This window comes from Dromiciops gliroides, chromosome 1 (genome assembly GCF_019393635.1).
Source record: "Dromiciops gliroides isolate mDroGli1 chromosome 1, mDroGli1.pri, whole genome shotgun sequence".
NCBI classification, from domain to species: domain Eukaryota; kingdom Metazoa; phylum Chordata; class Mammalia; order Microbiotheria; family Microbiotheriidae; genus Dromiciops; species Dromiciops gliroides.
Genome location: NC_057861.1, coordinates 130,613,544 through 130,630,206, shown reverse-complemented (window position 1 = coordinate 130,630,206; position 16,663 = coordinate 130,613,544). Strand labels below are relative to the sequence as shown.

At 34.7% G+C, this 16,663-nt stretch overlaps 1 protein-coding gene across 1 annotated transcript in view; it reads left to right on the top strand.

Annotated features, from left to right (window-relative positions):
- EMC2 (ER membrane protein complex subunit 2) overlaps nucleotides 1-16,663 on the top strand; it is a 61,640-nt gene that overhangs the window by 20,689 nt on the left and 24,288 nt on the right. Inside the window, exons 3-5 of the mRNA XM_043977903.1 lie at nucleotides 209-273; nucleotides 9,636-9,721; nucleotides 11,532-11,589. Of these exons, the coding sequence (XP_043833838.1) occupies nucleotides 209-273; nucleotides 9,636-9,721; nucleotides 11,532-11,589 (209 nt within the window). The remainder of the gene's footprint in view (nucleotides 1-208; nucleotides 274-9,635; nucleotides 9,722-11,531; nucleotides 11,590-16,663) is intronic.

The following is a 16,663-nucleotide window of genomic DNA, read 5'->3' as shown; positions in this document are numbered from 1 at the left end:
AATTGGAGAAAGGAGGAGAGAATAAATGAAAATACAGAAGAGTTTTGAGCAGTGAAATAGGGAAGATTAGGGAGCTAGTAATAAATGATTTTGATTTTCTCAGTAAAGTAGTTGTTGAGATCTGTTGGAAAATAAAAAGGGTGCTTTAAGATGTTTTAGGCATTTTTATTTTAAGATTATCCACTTGTTTGTCTTTTTGTCTATCTAGTTTGGATAATATATGAACAGGTGATGATTGCTGCTCTGGACTACGGTCGGGATGACTTAGCTTTGGTAGGTATTTAAGCTATATTCTACTTGCCTTACATATTCTATATAGTTACATCTTAGCATGGGAAGATGTAACTTAGATTTTTAAAATGCTTTGGAAGAAATCTAATTTTTTAAAAAAGACTGCTTTGAGTTCATAAGCCATTTATCTTTACTCAGATATCTTAGATGCCAAGAGTATAAAAATCAATCTTAAATTGTTTTAAATAAAATTTAAAGGTTTGTGGTGTGATTCTTAAGTAAGGCATATTGTTTTAAACTATACATTTATATGGCTTTTAGCTTCACTTAGATGATGCTACCTTTGTTCAAAATGCTGTCAGCTCTTGCATTATTTTAAACATTTTTAATGGTGGCACATTTTTTTGCCCTTCGGATGAATTTTATTTTGGGGAATATCTCCAAATCATTCAGGGTCATATTTGGTGATGAATAATAACTTTTTGAATGAATAATAAAACTTTTTGCTTTAAAAAAGTTTATAAAATACATTGGGCCACTTTTCTCATCCTGAATTGTACAAAATCTCAGACACTTCAGAATTTTCCATAATAAGGCTAGTTGACTCTTTGGTCTTATGGATACATTTTACATTAACCGTGCCATCACCATCAAAAAATATTATCAGTGTGTTTTTTAACATCCATGCTTATATACTTAGATCTTAATAGTGTTTGAGTTTCTACTACACACATTGATCCAGGTCATAATAAATTTACCACTTTTTATTTCTGGTTACTTGTGTGCTTAAAAATAGATTATTTTGTTCAGATCCTGTTGGAAGATCAGAAGAGATAGTATCACAATATTTGGAATCCGGAAGACCTGATTTTGAATTCTGCCTCAGACTCAGACCAGATTTATGATCCTGAGCCAGTTGCTTAATCTTTTTGTGCCTCATCTGCAAAATGAGAATAATACTAGTACCTCTCTCACAAGGTTGTTGTGCTGATCAAATGAATTAACATATGTAAAGCATTTTGAAAATTCATCTTAAAGTGCTATAAAAAGGCTATTATTATTGTTGTTGTTTCTGTTTTGCACTCAAAATGCATGGTACCTTGTACAAATAAATTATCTTCAAACTCTTCTTTGAAAATGAATGTTTGAAAAAAAAAGAAAATGAATGCTTGTTTTTGTTTTTTAAAAATTTTTCTTTTTTCAAATTAGTATCTCAGCCATTTTTCTTATGGTTATCTTATAAAGAAATAGACATAGATAGATAGATATAGATATACACACACACACACATACATATATATATACACACATGTATATTATAAATTTGTTCTAATTTTATCACAAATATCTTCCCATCCTAATTAAAAAATATTTTGATATCTTTTGTTTTTATATCACCAAATCCTCTCCTGCATCCCTCCTTCTAACCCCTCTTAGGGTTACAAGTTATCCCTTGTAACAAATATCTTTTTTTCTTAAGAGGAGGAAGAAGAATTAGCAAAATTAGTGTTCAATCAATGCATTGAAAATAATAGAACATTATATTCAGTTTCACATATATTCACCTCCAACCTATATCCAGCACTTAGCCCAGTGCCTTAAATATATGCAATTATAAATGCTAGAAGTAAGGGCCAGGAGATATTTGGGGGGGGCGGGGCAATTGGGATTAAGTGACTTGCCCAGGGTCACACAGGTAGTAAGTGTCAAGTGTCTGAGGCCAGATTTGAACTCAGGTCCTCCTAAATCCAGGGCCGGTGCCCTATCCACTGCGCCACCTAGCTGCCCCGACATATTTTCTTATCTCTTCTTTGGGGCTATGCTTATTTGTAATTTTTCAACATTCATTTTCATTTGTGTTTCTAGCGGTGGTCCTTGCCATTTATATCATTGCAATCATTGTACATCCTATCTTCTAGGCTTTGCTTACATCACTTTGCATTAGTTCATATAATTCTTTCTATGTTTCTCTATGTTCATCAAATTTGTCATTTCTTATAGCACAGTAATATTCCATTACCTTCATGTACCACAGTTTCCTTAGCCATTTCCCAGTTGATGGGCATCTGCCCTGTTTCCAGTTCTTTGCTAATACAGAAAGTTCTATTGTATATGTTTTTCTTGGTATGGGGCTATTTATTTATGTGTTTATTTTATTTAGTGGCTTCCTTGTAGCTTATGCTTTGTAGTGAAATCTCTGGGTCAAAGAGTATGGATGTTTTAGTTACTTTATTTGCATAATTCCGTATTATTTTCCAAAATGATGGTCTCTTTTCCAAAATATGTCTTTTTTTTTTTTGGCAACCCTTCCAACATTAACTATTCCCATATTTTGTCATCTTAGGGTGTGAGGTGTAACTTCAAGGTTATTTTAGTGTACATTTTTCTTACTAATTCATTATTTAGAACATTCATATATATGCTTGTTAATGATTTGCAGTTTTTTGAGAATTATCTGTTTCATATCATTTGACCACTTACCTATGGAGAAAAACTGGATTTGGGTTTTATGCATTTCTGTTGGTTGTCCATTTTGTATATTAAACCTTTATAATTGCTGTATGTACAAGATTGGGCAGCCTTACTAATATTGATGATTCAGGTCTAAATAAGTTGGAACATAGTATAATAATGGGACACTATACTTAGAGTCAGACATTGGAGACCTAATCTAAAACCCTTTCTTTTTAAATATGAGGAAATTTCTAAGCTTAAATGACTTTCCCATGGTCTTCCAACTAGTTAAAGTCAGAGCCAAGGTTAGAGTCAGATTTCATCCCAGATCAGAATTCCATGACATGATTGACATGAGTTTTGTTGTAAAATGTACTTTTTGGGGGGTGGGGGACAGAGCAGTGAGAGTTAAGTTACTTGCCTAGGGTCACACAGCTAGTAAGTCTCAAGTTTCTGAGTCTGGAATTGAACTCAGGTCTTCCTGAATCCAGGGTCAGTGCTTTATGCTCTGTGCCACCCAGCAGACACTGTATAATGTACTTTCATAGTCAGATACACAAAGAGGTAAAACTTCACAGTACTATATCAGTAATTAATTGAATGATTGATGTTCATGTAAATCCTACAACAAAACTTTTTCACTCAGAATATTAAAGTAGATAATTGTATTTAGTCACCTGAGATGTGGTAGGAGTGGATTAGTTACTTATAGTTAGCTTTTCTTTTATATGCTTCCTGATGCTTCTCTCAGACTCTTATAATATTTACTTTATGACACTTAGTGCATCTCTCCTGTTATAGACTCACAGAATTTTGGATTTGGAATGGACCTCAGGGCCTAAAATGTAACTGAAAAATCAATTTATAGTATATCCTACAAGTAGTAAAAAGGCCTCTATTTAAAAGACCTCAAAAAATAGGGAATGCATAAGTTCCTCAAGGCAGCCATTCCACTTTTAGATTTTTCTAGTTATTATAAAGTATTTTTTTCTTTATAAAATTTTCTTTTATATTGAGTTTTACAAACATGAATAAACTTGAACATTTCAGTATACAAAAAAGATAAAAAGGACTGCATATGAAAACTAAATATATAACAATAGTAACTAAACTGCTTGCATGAATTCTCTTTTGCTCCTTTCTTTGCACTTTTAAAATGTTTCATTGACATACTTCTTTCCTTATTTCTTCATCACTACCCACCATTTTTTTATTCTGATTAAATTGCTAGCCAGTTTGCTAACCAAGGAAAGGTACTAAGATTAAGGAGGACTTGGAAAGTCTTTTCACAGAAGGCGAAACTTTAGCTGAAACTTGAAGGACACCAGGGAAACCAGGAAATTGAGAAGAAGGGGAGTACTCCAGGCAAAAAAAAAAAAAACCCAGCCCCTAGAAATGTTGTTCAGTGGTATGTTTATTACAGTAGAACAGTAAGGAAGCCAGTGTCACTGGGTCACCGAGTGTGGGGAAGGGCTTAAGATGTAAGAAGACTGGAAAGGAAGAGAAACAATGGTTCTGAAGTGCTTTAAAAGGGAAACAGGATGTTATATTTGTTCCTGGAAGTCATAGGGAGCCACTAGAGTTATTTGAATGGGGGAGAGGTGGTGATATGTTCAGTTCTGACACTTAAGGAAGATTAGTTTTCCAGCTGGCTGGAGGATGGACTAGAGTTAGAAGACATTTGAGGGAATAAGACCAGCCAGATGGTTCTTACAGTAGTCTAAGAGTAAGGTAGTGGGGACCTACACCATTATGGTAGCAATATCAAAGGAAACAAGTGGGTGTATACAAGAGATGTTGAAATGATAGGACTTGGGCAATTGTTTGGATATAGGAGGGTATGAGAGTGAAAAGTAGAAGATGATGTTTAGGATGTGTGACTGGGATAGTGGTGGTGCCCTTTACAGTAATAGACAAGTTAGGGAGAGGGGAGGGTTTTTTTTATAGCAAAGATGATAAGTTCAGTTCTGGACATTAAGATGTCTACAGATCAAGGGAACTAATGAAAAAAATTGCACAGGAAGGTGAGCTAGCTGTACCAAATCTGAAGCTCTACTATAAAGCAGCAGTCATCAAAACTATTTGGTACTGGCTAAGAAATAAAGTGGTATATCAATGGAATAGGTTAAGCACAGGAGACACAGTAGTAAATGACATTAGTAATGTACTGTTTGATAAACCCAAAGACTTCAGCTTCTGGGATAGGAACTCAGTATTTGACAAAAACTGCTGGGAGAACTGGAGGATAGTGTGGCAGAAACTAGGCATAGACTAACATCTTACACCTTATACTAAAATAAGGTCAAAATTGGGTACATGATTTAGATATAAAAGGTGATACCATAGGTAAGTTAGGAGAGGAAGGAATGGTTTACCTCTCAGATTTATGGAAAGAACAGTTTATGACCAAACAAGATATAGAGAATATTATGAAATGCAAAATGGATGATTTTGATTACATTAAAAAGTTTTTGTACAAACAGAAGCAATGCATCCAAAATTAGAAGAAGGCAGAAAGCTGAGAAAATTTTTATAGCCAGTATTTCTGACAAGTGCCTCATTTCTAAAATATATCAGGAACTAAATCAAATTTATAAGAATCCAAGTCATTCCCCAATTGAGAAATGGTCAAAGGATATGAACAGGCAATTTTCTTGTTGTTGGGTTTTTTCCCCCCAAGTACTTTTTTTGGGGCGGGTGGGGCAATGAAGGTTAAGTGACTTGCCCAGGTCACACAGCTAGTAAGTGTCAAGTGTCTGAGGCCGGATTTGAACTCAAGTCCTCCTGACTCCAGGGCCAGTGCTTTATCCACTGTGCCACCTAGCTGCCCCCCAACAGGCAGTTTTCTGATGAAGAAATCAAAGCTCTCTATTGCCATATGAAAAAATGCTCTAAATTACTATTGATTAGAGAAATGCAAATTAAAACAACTCTGAGGTACCACCTGACACCTATCAGATTGGTTAATATGACAAAAAAGGAAAATAATAAATGTTGGAGAAGCTGTGGAAAAATTGGAACACTAATGCATTGTTGGTGGAGCTGTGAACTGATCCAACCATTCTGGAGAGCAATTTGGAACTATGCCCAAAGGGCTATAAATCTGTGCATACTCTTTGATCCAGCAATACCACTATTAGGTCTTTTCCCAAAGAGATCATAAAAAAGGGAAAAGGACCCACATGTACAAAAATATTTATAGCTGCTCTTTTTTGTGGTGGCAAGGAATTGGAAACTGAGAGGATGCCCATCAATTGGGGAATGTCTGAACAAGTTGTGGTATATGAATGTAATAGAATACTATTGTCCTGTAAGAAACAATGAGCAGGCAGATTTCAGAAAACATGGAAGGACTTACATGAACTGATACAGAGTGAGATGAGTAGAACCAGGAGAACATTGTACATAGTATCAACAACATTGTGTGTTGATCAACTGTGATAGACTTGACTCTTGTCAGCAATACAACAGTCCAATATAGTTCCAAAGGACTCATGATGGAAAATGCTCTCCAAACCTAGAAAAGCAACAACTATGGAGTCTAGATGCAGATTGGATAATACTATTTCTACTTTTTTTGTTTTTCTTTTTTGAGGTTTTTCCTTTTTACTCTGATTTTTCTTTCACAGCATGACTAACGTAGAAATATGCTTAATGTAATTGTACATATATAACCTATATCAGATTGCTTGCTGTCTTGGGGAGGGAGGGAGAAAAAATTTAAAACTAGAAATCTTTTTTCGTATGTGAGGCAACTGGGGTTAAGTGACTTGCCCAGAGTCACACAGCTAGTAAGTGTTAAGTGTCTGAGGCTGGATTTGAACTCAGGTTCTCCGGACTCCAGGGCTGGTACTCTATCTACTGCGCCGCCTAGCTGCCCCTACAAATCTTATAAAAACAAATGTTGAAAACTATCTCTATACGTAACTGGGAAATGATAAAATATTTTATGGAAAAAAGGAATATGGGTTAATGCTAATTTACATGGCTGCTTTAGCAGTAATATTCATTAAGGCCATTAAAGTTCAGAGTAATTAAAAAAAAAAAAGATGTCTATAATATATCCAGTTTGAGACATCTACTAGTCATAAAAACTGTTTAGTATTTGAAAATGGGAGACCAGAGGGTAAGGCTGGACAAGTAGATCTTGGAATCATCTGTAGCAAAACGGTCATTGAAACCATAAGAGCTGATGAGATGACAAGCAAAATAATATAAATTATTAAAGGGGCCCAGGACAGAGTCTTGAGGAATCCTCACAATTAGAGGACATGAACTGGATGAATATCTAGAAAAGGAGAAAAAAAAATGTAAGAGGATAACCAGGAGAGAAAAGTGTCATGAAAATCTAGAGAGAAGAGAGTTATGAAGGAGAAGAGAGGGTGAATGATCATATTCAAGAGATGCAGAAAGGTCTGTACCTGTTTTCTGATAGCCCTTCAGCAGTTCTTTGAATTATATCTATATCAGTAAAGATATTGATATATAGATAGGTAACTACTTTTCATATAATTAGTTTCTTTGGTTTTATGTATTCAAAAACATTCTGAGAAGCAGTCCTTAGACTGCTAGAGGGGTCCATGACCACTAAAAAAATATTAAGAACCCTTCAACTTAGATTTATTTACTATTGTGTATACCACATTGCTCCATCTTGTCCACAAGAATAGCTTGGTGAACTTTACCAAATGCTTTGCTAGCTAAAATCTAGATTAGTTACACATGTAACATTTCCTTAATTTATCAAGTAGTAATTCTATCAGAAAAGAAAGTGAGGTTATTGTTTGACCTGTTATTTATTAAGCCATTTTGGTTCTTTGACATCATTGTTTCCTTTTTCAGTTTTTTCCTCACCATTTCTTTTAATAACACATTATATAATTATGCCAGGTGTTGAATTCAAGCTGACTGGTCTATAGTTTTTCTTTAATTAAAAACAAAAATGAGACTGTGTTTGCCATCCAGTTCTGTGGTACCTCTCATCTCTGACATTCGACTCAGCAATAGCATTTCCCCATTCTTTCAGTACCTTAGAATGTAGTTCATCTGATTAATGTGACTTTTACTCATCAACGGCAGCTATGTGTTTTTTATTTCCATAGGTCTCTTGGATGTCAATTCATTATATTTGACTTTGTCATCTTTTTCTTTGGCAGTGAAAATAGAAGCAGAAATAACATTTGAGTAGCTGTGCCTTCTCTCCATATTAATATTGTCATTGTCATATCCCCATGTGTAGCAGTTTTGTCCTTTGATCCTCTTTTCCTTTAGTATAATGTATAGAACACATTTTTAGGGGTTGTTGTCCTTGACTTTTCTTGCCAGTTTCATCTCAATTAAAGATATAGAGCTCATGATGTTGCTATTAGATGACTATATTATATCTGTCCTTACTACATGCCCTTGCATCCATTTTTACTGTATATATTCCAAGTCTAAGTTTGTAAATTCTCTATGCATCCATATCTCTTAAGTTATAGGCTGGTTGCTGATCTGCATTCATAAAGGGAGGTTCCACATCAGGAGTTCTCCACACTAATGTAATCACAGATGTTAGCTTTTTTTTTTTTTTTTTTTTTTTAGCGAGGCAGTTGGGGTTAAGTGACTTGCCCAGGGTCACACAGCTAGTAAGTGTTAAGTGTCTGAGGCCGAATTTGAACTCGGGTACTCCTGACTCCAGGGCCAGTGCTCTATCCACTGCGCCACCTAGCTGCCCCAGAATTTTTTTTTTAAAGATAAGAAAAATAGGCTTTTGTTTCAGGGAGAAGCTTTGGGTCATTAAAAGAACTCTGCAGTTTCCCAGAGTCAACTTGTTCTTCTCTTCTCTTCTTTTTCACTTGTGGGTACAGCCCATTTTATGTGTACAGTGTCTGTTCAAGATACGTTTACTGGGGGGCAGCTAGGTGGCACAGTGGATAAAGCACCGGCCCTGGATTCAGGAGGACCTGAGTTCAAATCCAGCCTCAGACACTTGACACTTACTAGCTGTGTGACCCTGGGCAAGTCACTTAACCCTCATTGCCTGGCCAAAAAAGAAAAAGATATGTGTCCTGATTATGAGCTTCATGGATTTGGTTCATTCAGTCATGAATTATAGCCTGGAAAGGAGGCATGCTCTCACAACCACTGTAGCATTCTGAATTTCGTGTCATTAACACAATGTCATCCACTAACAGAAATATCTTAGGGATATTGCCATCTACATGACACCTTGATTTGATTTCGACTGTTTTATAAACATCTATCAGTAGCAAATGCCATTGGTGAGTTTGAATCTTTTGTGTTTTGCTTGGTATTAATAAATCGTATTGTAGAACAAAGTTTTGTTCTTTCTTTCAATAAATATTGCATGATAGGGGCAGCCAGGTGCCGCAGTGGATAAAGCACTGGCTCTGGATTCAAGAGGACCTGAGTTCAAATCCAGCTTTAGATACTTGACACTTATTAGCTGTGTGACCCTGGGCAAGTCACTTAACCCTCATTGCCCCTCCAAAAAAGAAAAAAAGAAAAAAGAAATATTGTATGATTTTGAAATATCAAAGGAGGCACATTGGAGGAATTCCTCTAAGGCAGTGTTTTGCTGTACTAAATGAAATGCTGTTTGTAGTCTACAAATAGTATAATCTTGTATTAATAAAAAATAGTGGGGGCAGCTAGGTGGCACAGTGGATAAGGCACTGGCCTTGGATTCAGGAGGACTTGAGTTCAAATCCAGCTTCAGACACTTGACACTAGCTGTGTGACCCTGGAAGTCATTTAACCCTCATTGCCCTGCAAAAACAAACAACAACAACAACAAAATAGTGATTATGGTTCACTGATGATACTAATAAAGCTGCATGAAAAAAAAATGACCTTTGAAAATACTCCATTTTTATATGGCTTAGAACGTAAAGGACATTTATCACATTTCAGCTTCATTTTTCCCAATTCACTTTTTTTTCTTCCAGTTTTGTCTTCAGGAGCTAAGAAGACAGTTTCCTGGAAGTCACAGAGTCAAACGACTAACTGGCATGAGATTTGAAGCCATGGAAAGGTAGTAGAATCTTTTAGAACGTTTCAGTTCAGAAAATATATTAACATGTTAGAATTTCCTTACAGAGATAAGTGATCTTGCTATGTGAAGACTTTGTAAATTTATCTAGTCATTATAGGGTTTATTTCCTACTAGGACGTGAGAATGGCACAAACCTTTGACCTGTTTCTAAAACAGTTGTCTGCTGAATGTGTGTGTGTATATGCATATGTGCACGTGCCCCTGTAGTCATGCAGTGGGTATGAGGATGACAAGAAGCTGTTTGCATTCATGAGGTTGCCCAGTGCAGGCTGCAGCTGGGATTAATCTTTTTTTTTTGGAAAGACTAGTCTCTGTTTTGAAGCAATAAGACAAAAATAGCTTAGTGAGGTTATAACTTGGTTAAATAGAGAATCCACTGGGAAATAGCCTCTCTTATTCTCTCTCACCCCTTCTCTCCCACCAAAAAAACAAACAAGCAAACAAATAAACAAAAAAAAACCCAACCAATAACTCCAAACCAGAAACAAAAATAATCCCACAAAAAATCATTACAGCTCAGGAGCAAGGTGACAACAACCAAAGTTTCTCCCTATTCTTCCTTAATTGACAAAGATGAATTTACTTGGTTCCTACACACACATTTGAAAATTGTTTCTTAGACCTGCTCTTCTGGTGAAAATTTAAATTTAATCCAAGATTTTTAATCTTATAATGACCAGTCTGGCTTAAACTTGAACGGTTCTGCTGTATCAGCACCTGATGCGACAGATAAGCATAGCCTTTCTTAGAGAAATGTAGAGAATTCTAATTATTTACCACTCATTGAGATTTTCTTGAAAATAAGTGTTTTGTTCATTATTTCTGGGATTTTCTTAAAATTATTCTGTAATTTAGAATACTTTACTGCCAGTTAGCTCAATTTATAAGACTTTATTATTTTTTTCTTTACAGAAATAGTGTTCTATAAACAAGGACCAACGACGGTATTTGTTGTACAGCATTATTACCTATAGAGAATCTCATGAATGAGTCCTTGTTTTTTTCTGGACTCTTAGAGCACTATGTATACTACTCTTTTTTAAAATCATTTTGTCATAATTATATACTGCCTTTAAAAACAAATTGAATTTTTATGTTGTTGCCTCAAATCAATAAACATTTCTGCAGACAGGGACCATATCTTGTAATTCGTACCTTTCACAGCACTTAGCACATAATAGATGCTCAAGAAATACTTATTTTAATTAACCCATATTGACCAACACCTATGAGGATATATAACTTAGTAATTAAGAATCCCTCAATAAATAGACATTGGAATGAATTTGATAGAGCTCCCCCCCTCGGAACAATGAGGGTTAAGTGACTTGCCCAAGGTCACACAGCAAGTATGTGTCAAGTGTCTGAGGCTGGATTTGAACTCAGGTCCTCCTGAATTCAGGGCCAGTGCTTTTTCCACTTTGCCACCTACCTGCACCTGATAGGGCTTTTTTCACATAGTGATTTTAGGTATCTGTTGATTGGTATTAGAAATTTATATGTTTGTATTAAAGCTTCATATATTTTATGATTTGGGGGGGGGGTTCTAACCTTATGGTCAGTTTTTAAACTAAACCAAATCATTAAAAAAGTGGTTTTTTTTGTAACTTAATAACACTGTATTGGAGGGGCTTAATTTACCATTTCTGGCATTAATTTTGCAGCAATTTTATGACCAAAATGAGAGTGTATTCAGACTTTACTACTTTAACTTCATCTAGGATGCATCATTTCTCTGTAATCAAGTTTTTTTTTTTCCAAATTAATGTTTTTCTTTTTAAATAAATAGGTATGAGGATGCTGTACAGCTATATGATCGAATTTTACAGGAGGATCCAACAAACACAGTAAGTTAGTTGATTATTTAGAAACAACATGAAGTTTAAGAAAACACTAATATATTGAAAATCAAATATCTAAAAATTTGTATAGGGAAAAATAGTGTATCTTGGAGTATAAATTTTTAAAAAGTCTTGCAGCGCTTTCTTAAAAAATCTTCACTCTTAAGAGCACTACTGTTTTACTTATATAGAAAAGTATTAATAGAAGCATTGATACCATATAAATTTTAAAATTACACTAAAAGCCTATTTCTTGTGAATTTGATCTATGATCTGAACCCAATTGATACTCTTCTAGATTTCTCAGTTTGCAAAGGTTATGCACACACAAATATATATACACAATATATATAAATAAAATCTCTATGTCTGTTGTATATAGATAGCATACACTATAATAAATATATAAATACATTACTATAGTAGACATACACATATATCTAGTACATATTTATACTATACTATATGTATACTGTAACCTTATATACACACACTGTATGTATGTATATATATATATAATATACACATGTATATACATAATATGTATTAAATTTATTATTTATTTTTTGTGTTTTTCTCCGTTTAAATTTTGAGTTCCAAAATCCCTCCTGTCAGCTTCTCTCAACCACTAAAAAAGCAAGCAATATATCTTTATCTTTTTTTTGGGGGGGGGGTTGGATTGTTATTGAATATTGTATCTTTTTTGTTTGCTAGGATGAAATGCTAGATTAAGGGTTTCCTCTCCCAAAGATATAACCACATATGTAACTTTGAGGCCAGATTTGAACTCAGGTCCTCCTGACTCCAGGGCCGGTGCTCTATCCACTGTGCCACCTAGCTGCCCCTTGAGTTATTAATTTTAAACCAGGCACAAAACAGGGAGCCAAATGCCTTCCAAAGGTACATGCCATTGGCATGAAGAAAGTTCAGGACTGAGCCCGTTCTGTCTAGAAGGCGAGGTCCTCCAGTTGCTCCTGTTTATGGATGACATTGTGCTGGATTGCATCAAACCCTAGAAATTCTGGAACCTCTTAAATGACATTCACCATCAAAAGAACTCAGCCAACTATCTCAACGAGTGGAAAAAACAAGGAAATGAAGAATGTTTCTTGTACAGATCATGGTTTACCTGTTGATGGTTAACACCGAGCCAATCCATCATTAATAACAATAATAGATAGACTTTTTTTAAAAAGTCTATCTATTATTGTTTTAAATCACCAACATTTCCCAATATAGCTTTCCCCCTCTCCTCTTCCCAAATCCCATTCTTTCTTTATAGCAGTGAATAAAACTGAAGGAAAAAGCAAAATAGCCCAGCAAAACTAATCAACGTGATGAAGTAGTTTGATATTATATAGAGCGTTCCACACCAATAGTTTCCCATTTCTGCAAATAAGGGAGAGGTACTTTCTGATATCTCTACTTTGGCCAAGGTTGGTAGTCATGGCTTTTTAATATTTGGTTTCTATTGCTTTGTTGTTATTATTCTTTTCATTTGCATTGTTGTAATTTTATATATTATCTTTTGGCTCTTCTTTCTTCATTTAGCGTCATTTCATGTAAGTTTTTCCATGCTTTTCTGTCTTCATCATGTTCAGTGTATCTTGGACAACAGTAATATCTCATTACATTTATATACTGCCATTTGTTTAGCCTTTTCCCAGTGTATGGGCACATCTACTTATTTTCTGGGTTTTTTGCCACTGTAATAAATGTTGCTATAAACATTTTGGTATACATAGATAGGTACTTTACTTTTTTGTAATTTACCTCCTTGGAGTATGTGCCTAAAAGGAATCTTTGGGTCAAAGAGTTCTTAGTACATTTCCTAATTACTTTCTAGGATTGTTGAACCATTTCCCAGGTGACAGAGAAACATTTAATGTGGAACAAATTTTGATTCAGGATGGTATAATAAATAGCTTGTCCTAATCTCACTTTTTGCTAAGTAAGTTTCTGTTTAACTTTTGATGAGTTCTCAAGTATTTGAATTGTTTAGCCATCTACCTGTTAATTATTTCCATCCATACATGTGGCTTCCCTAAGAAAATAAACGTTCTAGAGTTTTAAACAGAGATAGTTACTAAGTTTATTTTGGCATTTACCTCAGCTCATATTATAGCAGTTTGTGTGCTGACACATGGAGTTGCTCAGATATGTTAAACATTTTTTTATTTGGCAAGTGCTGCATGTGAAATATAGACACTGGTTCTGTCAAGTCTTATAAAAATCACATTATGTATCTGTGCATATTTTCAGACATGAAAATACTTGATAGTTATATAAAGCTAATTGTTGCTTAACACAATATACACATGATATAAATAACATGAACAGAAACATGAAATTATTAAATTCTAGTCCACCTACTTTTATGTTTGCAATGGCTAGCATCTGAGGGATTAAAAATACTACCTTAGTACATTTTATTTCTGTCAGCCCTAAGTGAATTTCTTTGTATATCTCACTTTCATATACTATAATTGAATGCATTATATATTATTAACGTTGGTCTCTTAAATAGTCTTTTATGGAGAATTTCTGCTTTGCAGTTTGCATTTTTCTCTTTGCAGATATTTCTGCTCTTAATATTGTCCTACCCGAAAGCAACTTTCTTGAGTAAGATTTCTACTATTTTGTGAGGTATCTGATTGAGAATGTTCCTCGGGAAAGTTTTGAGTATTTTGTGGAACTGTGACAAAACTAAAGACATAATTACAACTAAAAGAGCTTCTATTTTGTCTATTTCCCTTTCCCCAAAAAAGATGGAACCAAATTGTAGTCATTACATTTTGAAATGTCCTCATTCCTCATTTAATTATCTTGCTATCTGTCTTAGTAAATCGGGAACCTCTTAAAAATTATCTTGCTCTAAAAATTGATATTAATAATTTTCTTATATGATTATTTCGCTTTTAAATAATATGGGGCCAACATTTCAAAGTAGCTATTCATCCTTTTTCAGCTTGAACAGAACTAAGATTTATTCACTGAAATCAGGTATCTAAATCTTTTAATCCAATAGCTCAGGAGTTTTTAAGGGATTGGTTAGTAGTTGAAATGATTTTAACAATTTGAATCAAGCATTTATGCCTTAGATTGTTAGTTTCATTTATTAATTTTGGATGTCATCTTTGCTTTAAATTCTGTTTAACCATATTCTTTTGTTTTAGGTGCTTGCTAAATGACTTTTGACTATAAAACACTTTAAAATTCTAAGCATTATAGAATAATAGTGCTATCTTTCATCATTTCTATATTATGCCTTCAAGTTGCATGAATTTTAGTAATATCAGTAATAACTTAAAGAAAAATGCTAAGTATTCTTGTAACTTTTACTAAAATATCAATTATCACTCCTTCAACCTTCTTATTCATTGGCTACTCTACTGCCTAAAAATGTGATCAAGAATTTCCTAGTATTAAAACACAAACATACATGTGTGTGCACACATTTGCATACATACTGTCCCTTAAACTTTAACTATCATCTTATTTTCTTATTATCTCACTACTCCACTTGTTTCAATATGCCTTCTGCTTCCACTACTAAACTGAAACACTCTCCAGAGTCAGGAATGATCCAAGCAATTTAATTTTGCAAGTCAGTGGAAATTTATTTACTGCCTGCTATATGCCATACTGTCTTCTGGTTTTTTCATGTCTAACCTTTCCTTAGTTTCTCTTGTTCCTTTTAGCCACAATGATTTTCCCAAAGCTCAGGTCTGATCATCATCCCCCATTCAATAAATTCAAGTGGCTCCCTGTTGTCCTGAGGATCAAATATGACCTCCTCTGGTGACATTAAAGTATTTCACAACTTTGCTCCTTTCTCCCATTTCAATCTTACATTTACCTCTCTGCATTTTGAGGTCTAGCCAAAATGGCTCACTTGCTGATCTGCACATACAGTGCTTCATCTCCCATCTCATTGTTTTTGCACTGGCTGTCCTTCATTCTAATAGCTGATTACTTCCTTTCCTCCACTTCTTGGAATTTCTAATTTTCTTTATGACTCAGATCAAGTGCCACTTTCTTCAAGGAGACATTCTGGTTCCCCCCTACTGTTTGCTGCCATACCCTCTCAAAACTTCCTTGCATTAATTTTTTATATATGCTTATATGTATACATGTTATTTCCCCACAATTAATGCCAAGAAAACACAGGTTCTCCACCAGCCAGCACTGTTACATTATATACATGGAGCCATCAGTTAACAGCAAATGGAGAAGTTTTGAATGCTGAGGATAGGTTTACTTACCATGACAGTATACTTTCCAGGAATGTACACATAGATGATGAGGTTGACATATATATTGCCAGAGCTAGCTCAGTGTTTGGCAGGTTCCGAAGGAAAGTGTAGGAGAGAAGAGGTATTACACTGCCTACCAAGCTAAAGGTCTACAGATCCATTGTGCTGACATTGTTGTATTTCTGTGAAACGTAGACAGTATACCTGTGCCATGCCAGGAAATTGAATTGCTTCCATTTGAATTGTTTTAGGAAAATTCTGAAGATCACCTGGCAAGATATGGTACTATTGAGGTCTTTTCTTGAGCTAAACTGCCAAACGTTCAGACTCTGCTTCTGTACACATTCTTTGTCATCTTGTTTGGAACTAGTAGAAACCACAAACAAACACAGTATGCCTTCAAAGTTACTAGAAAATTCACTTCATGTTACGTATTTGGTGAAATTGAGATCTCAGTTTCTTTTGTGTAGCTAATGCTAGATGCTTCAGCAAATTGCCCATTTACTTATCCAAAGACTGAGGTCTATAAGTAAATCTTAAGTAAATATTCAACTGTTTCTCATTTCTTCCCTCTGTCTTTATTCTTCAGTTCTTTCTTAGCCATATTCTAAAGTTTCCACTTTGAAGACCATTTTCCCTGATAAAGAAGATGGATCCCTAAATTATGAGTTGAACAGATCTACTTTCTTTGATGTTATCTATACACTATGTACCCCTACCATTGCATCTTGTTGCTAACTTTAAAAAAATGGCCTTAGTATGTAAATGTGTATGTATGTATGTGGCTCATTTGGGTTTCTCTGAAACTATTTTTACACGTTCAT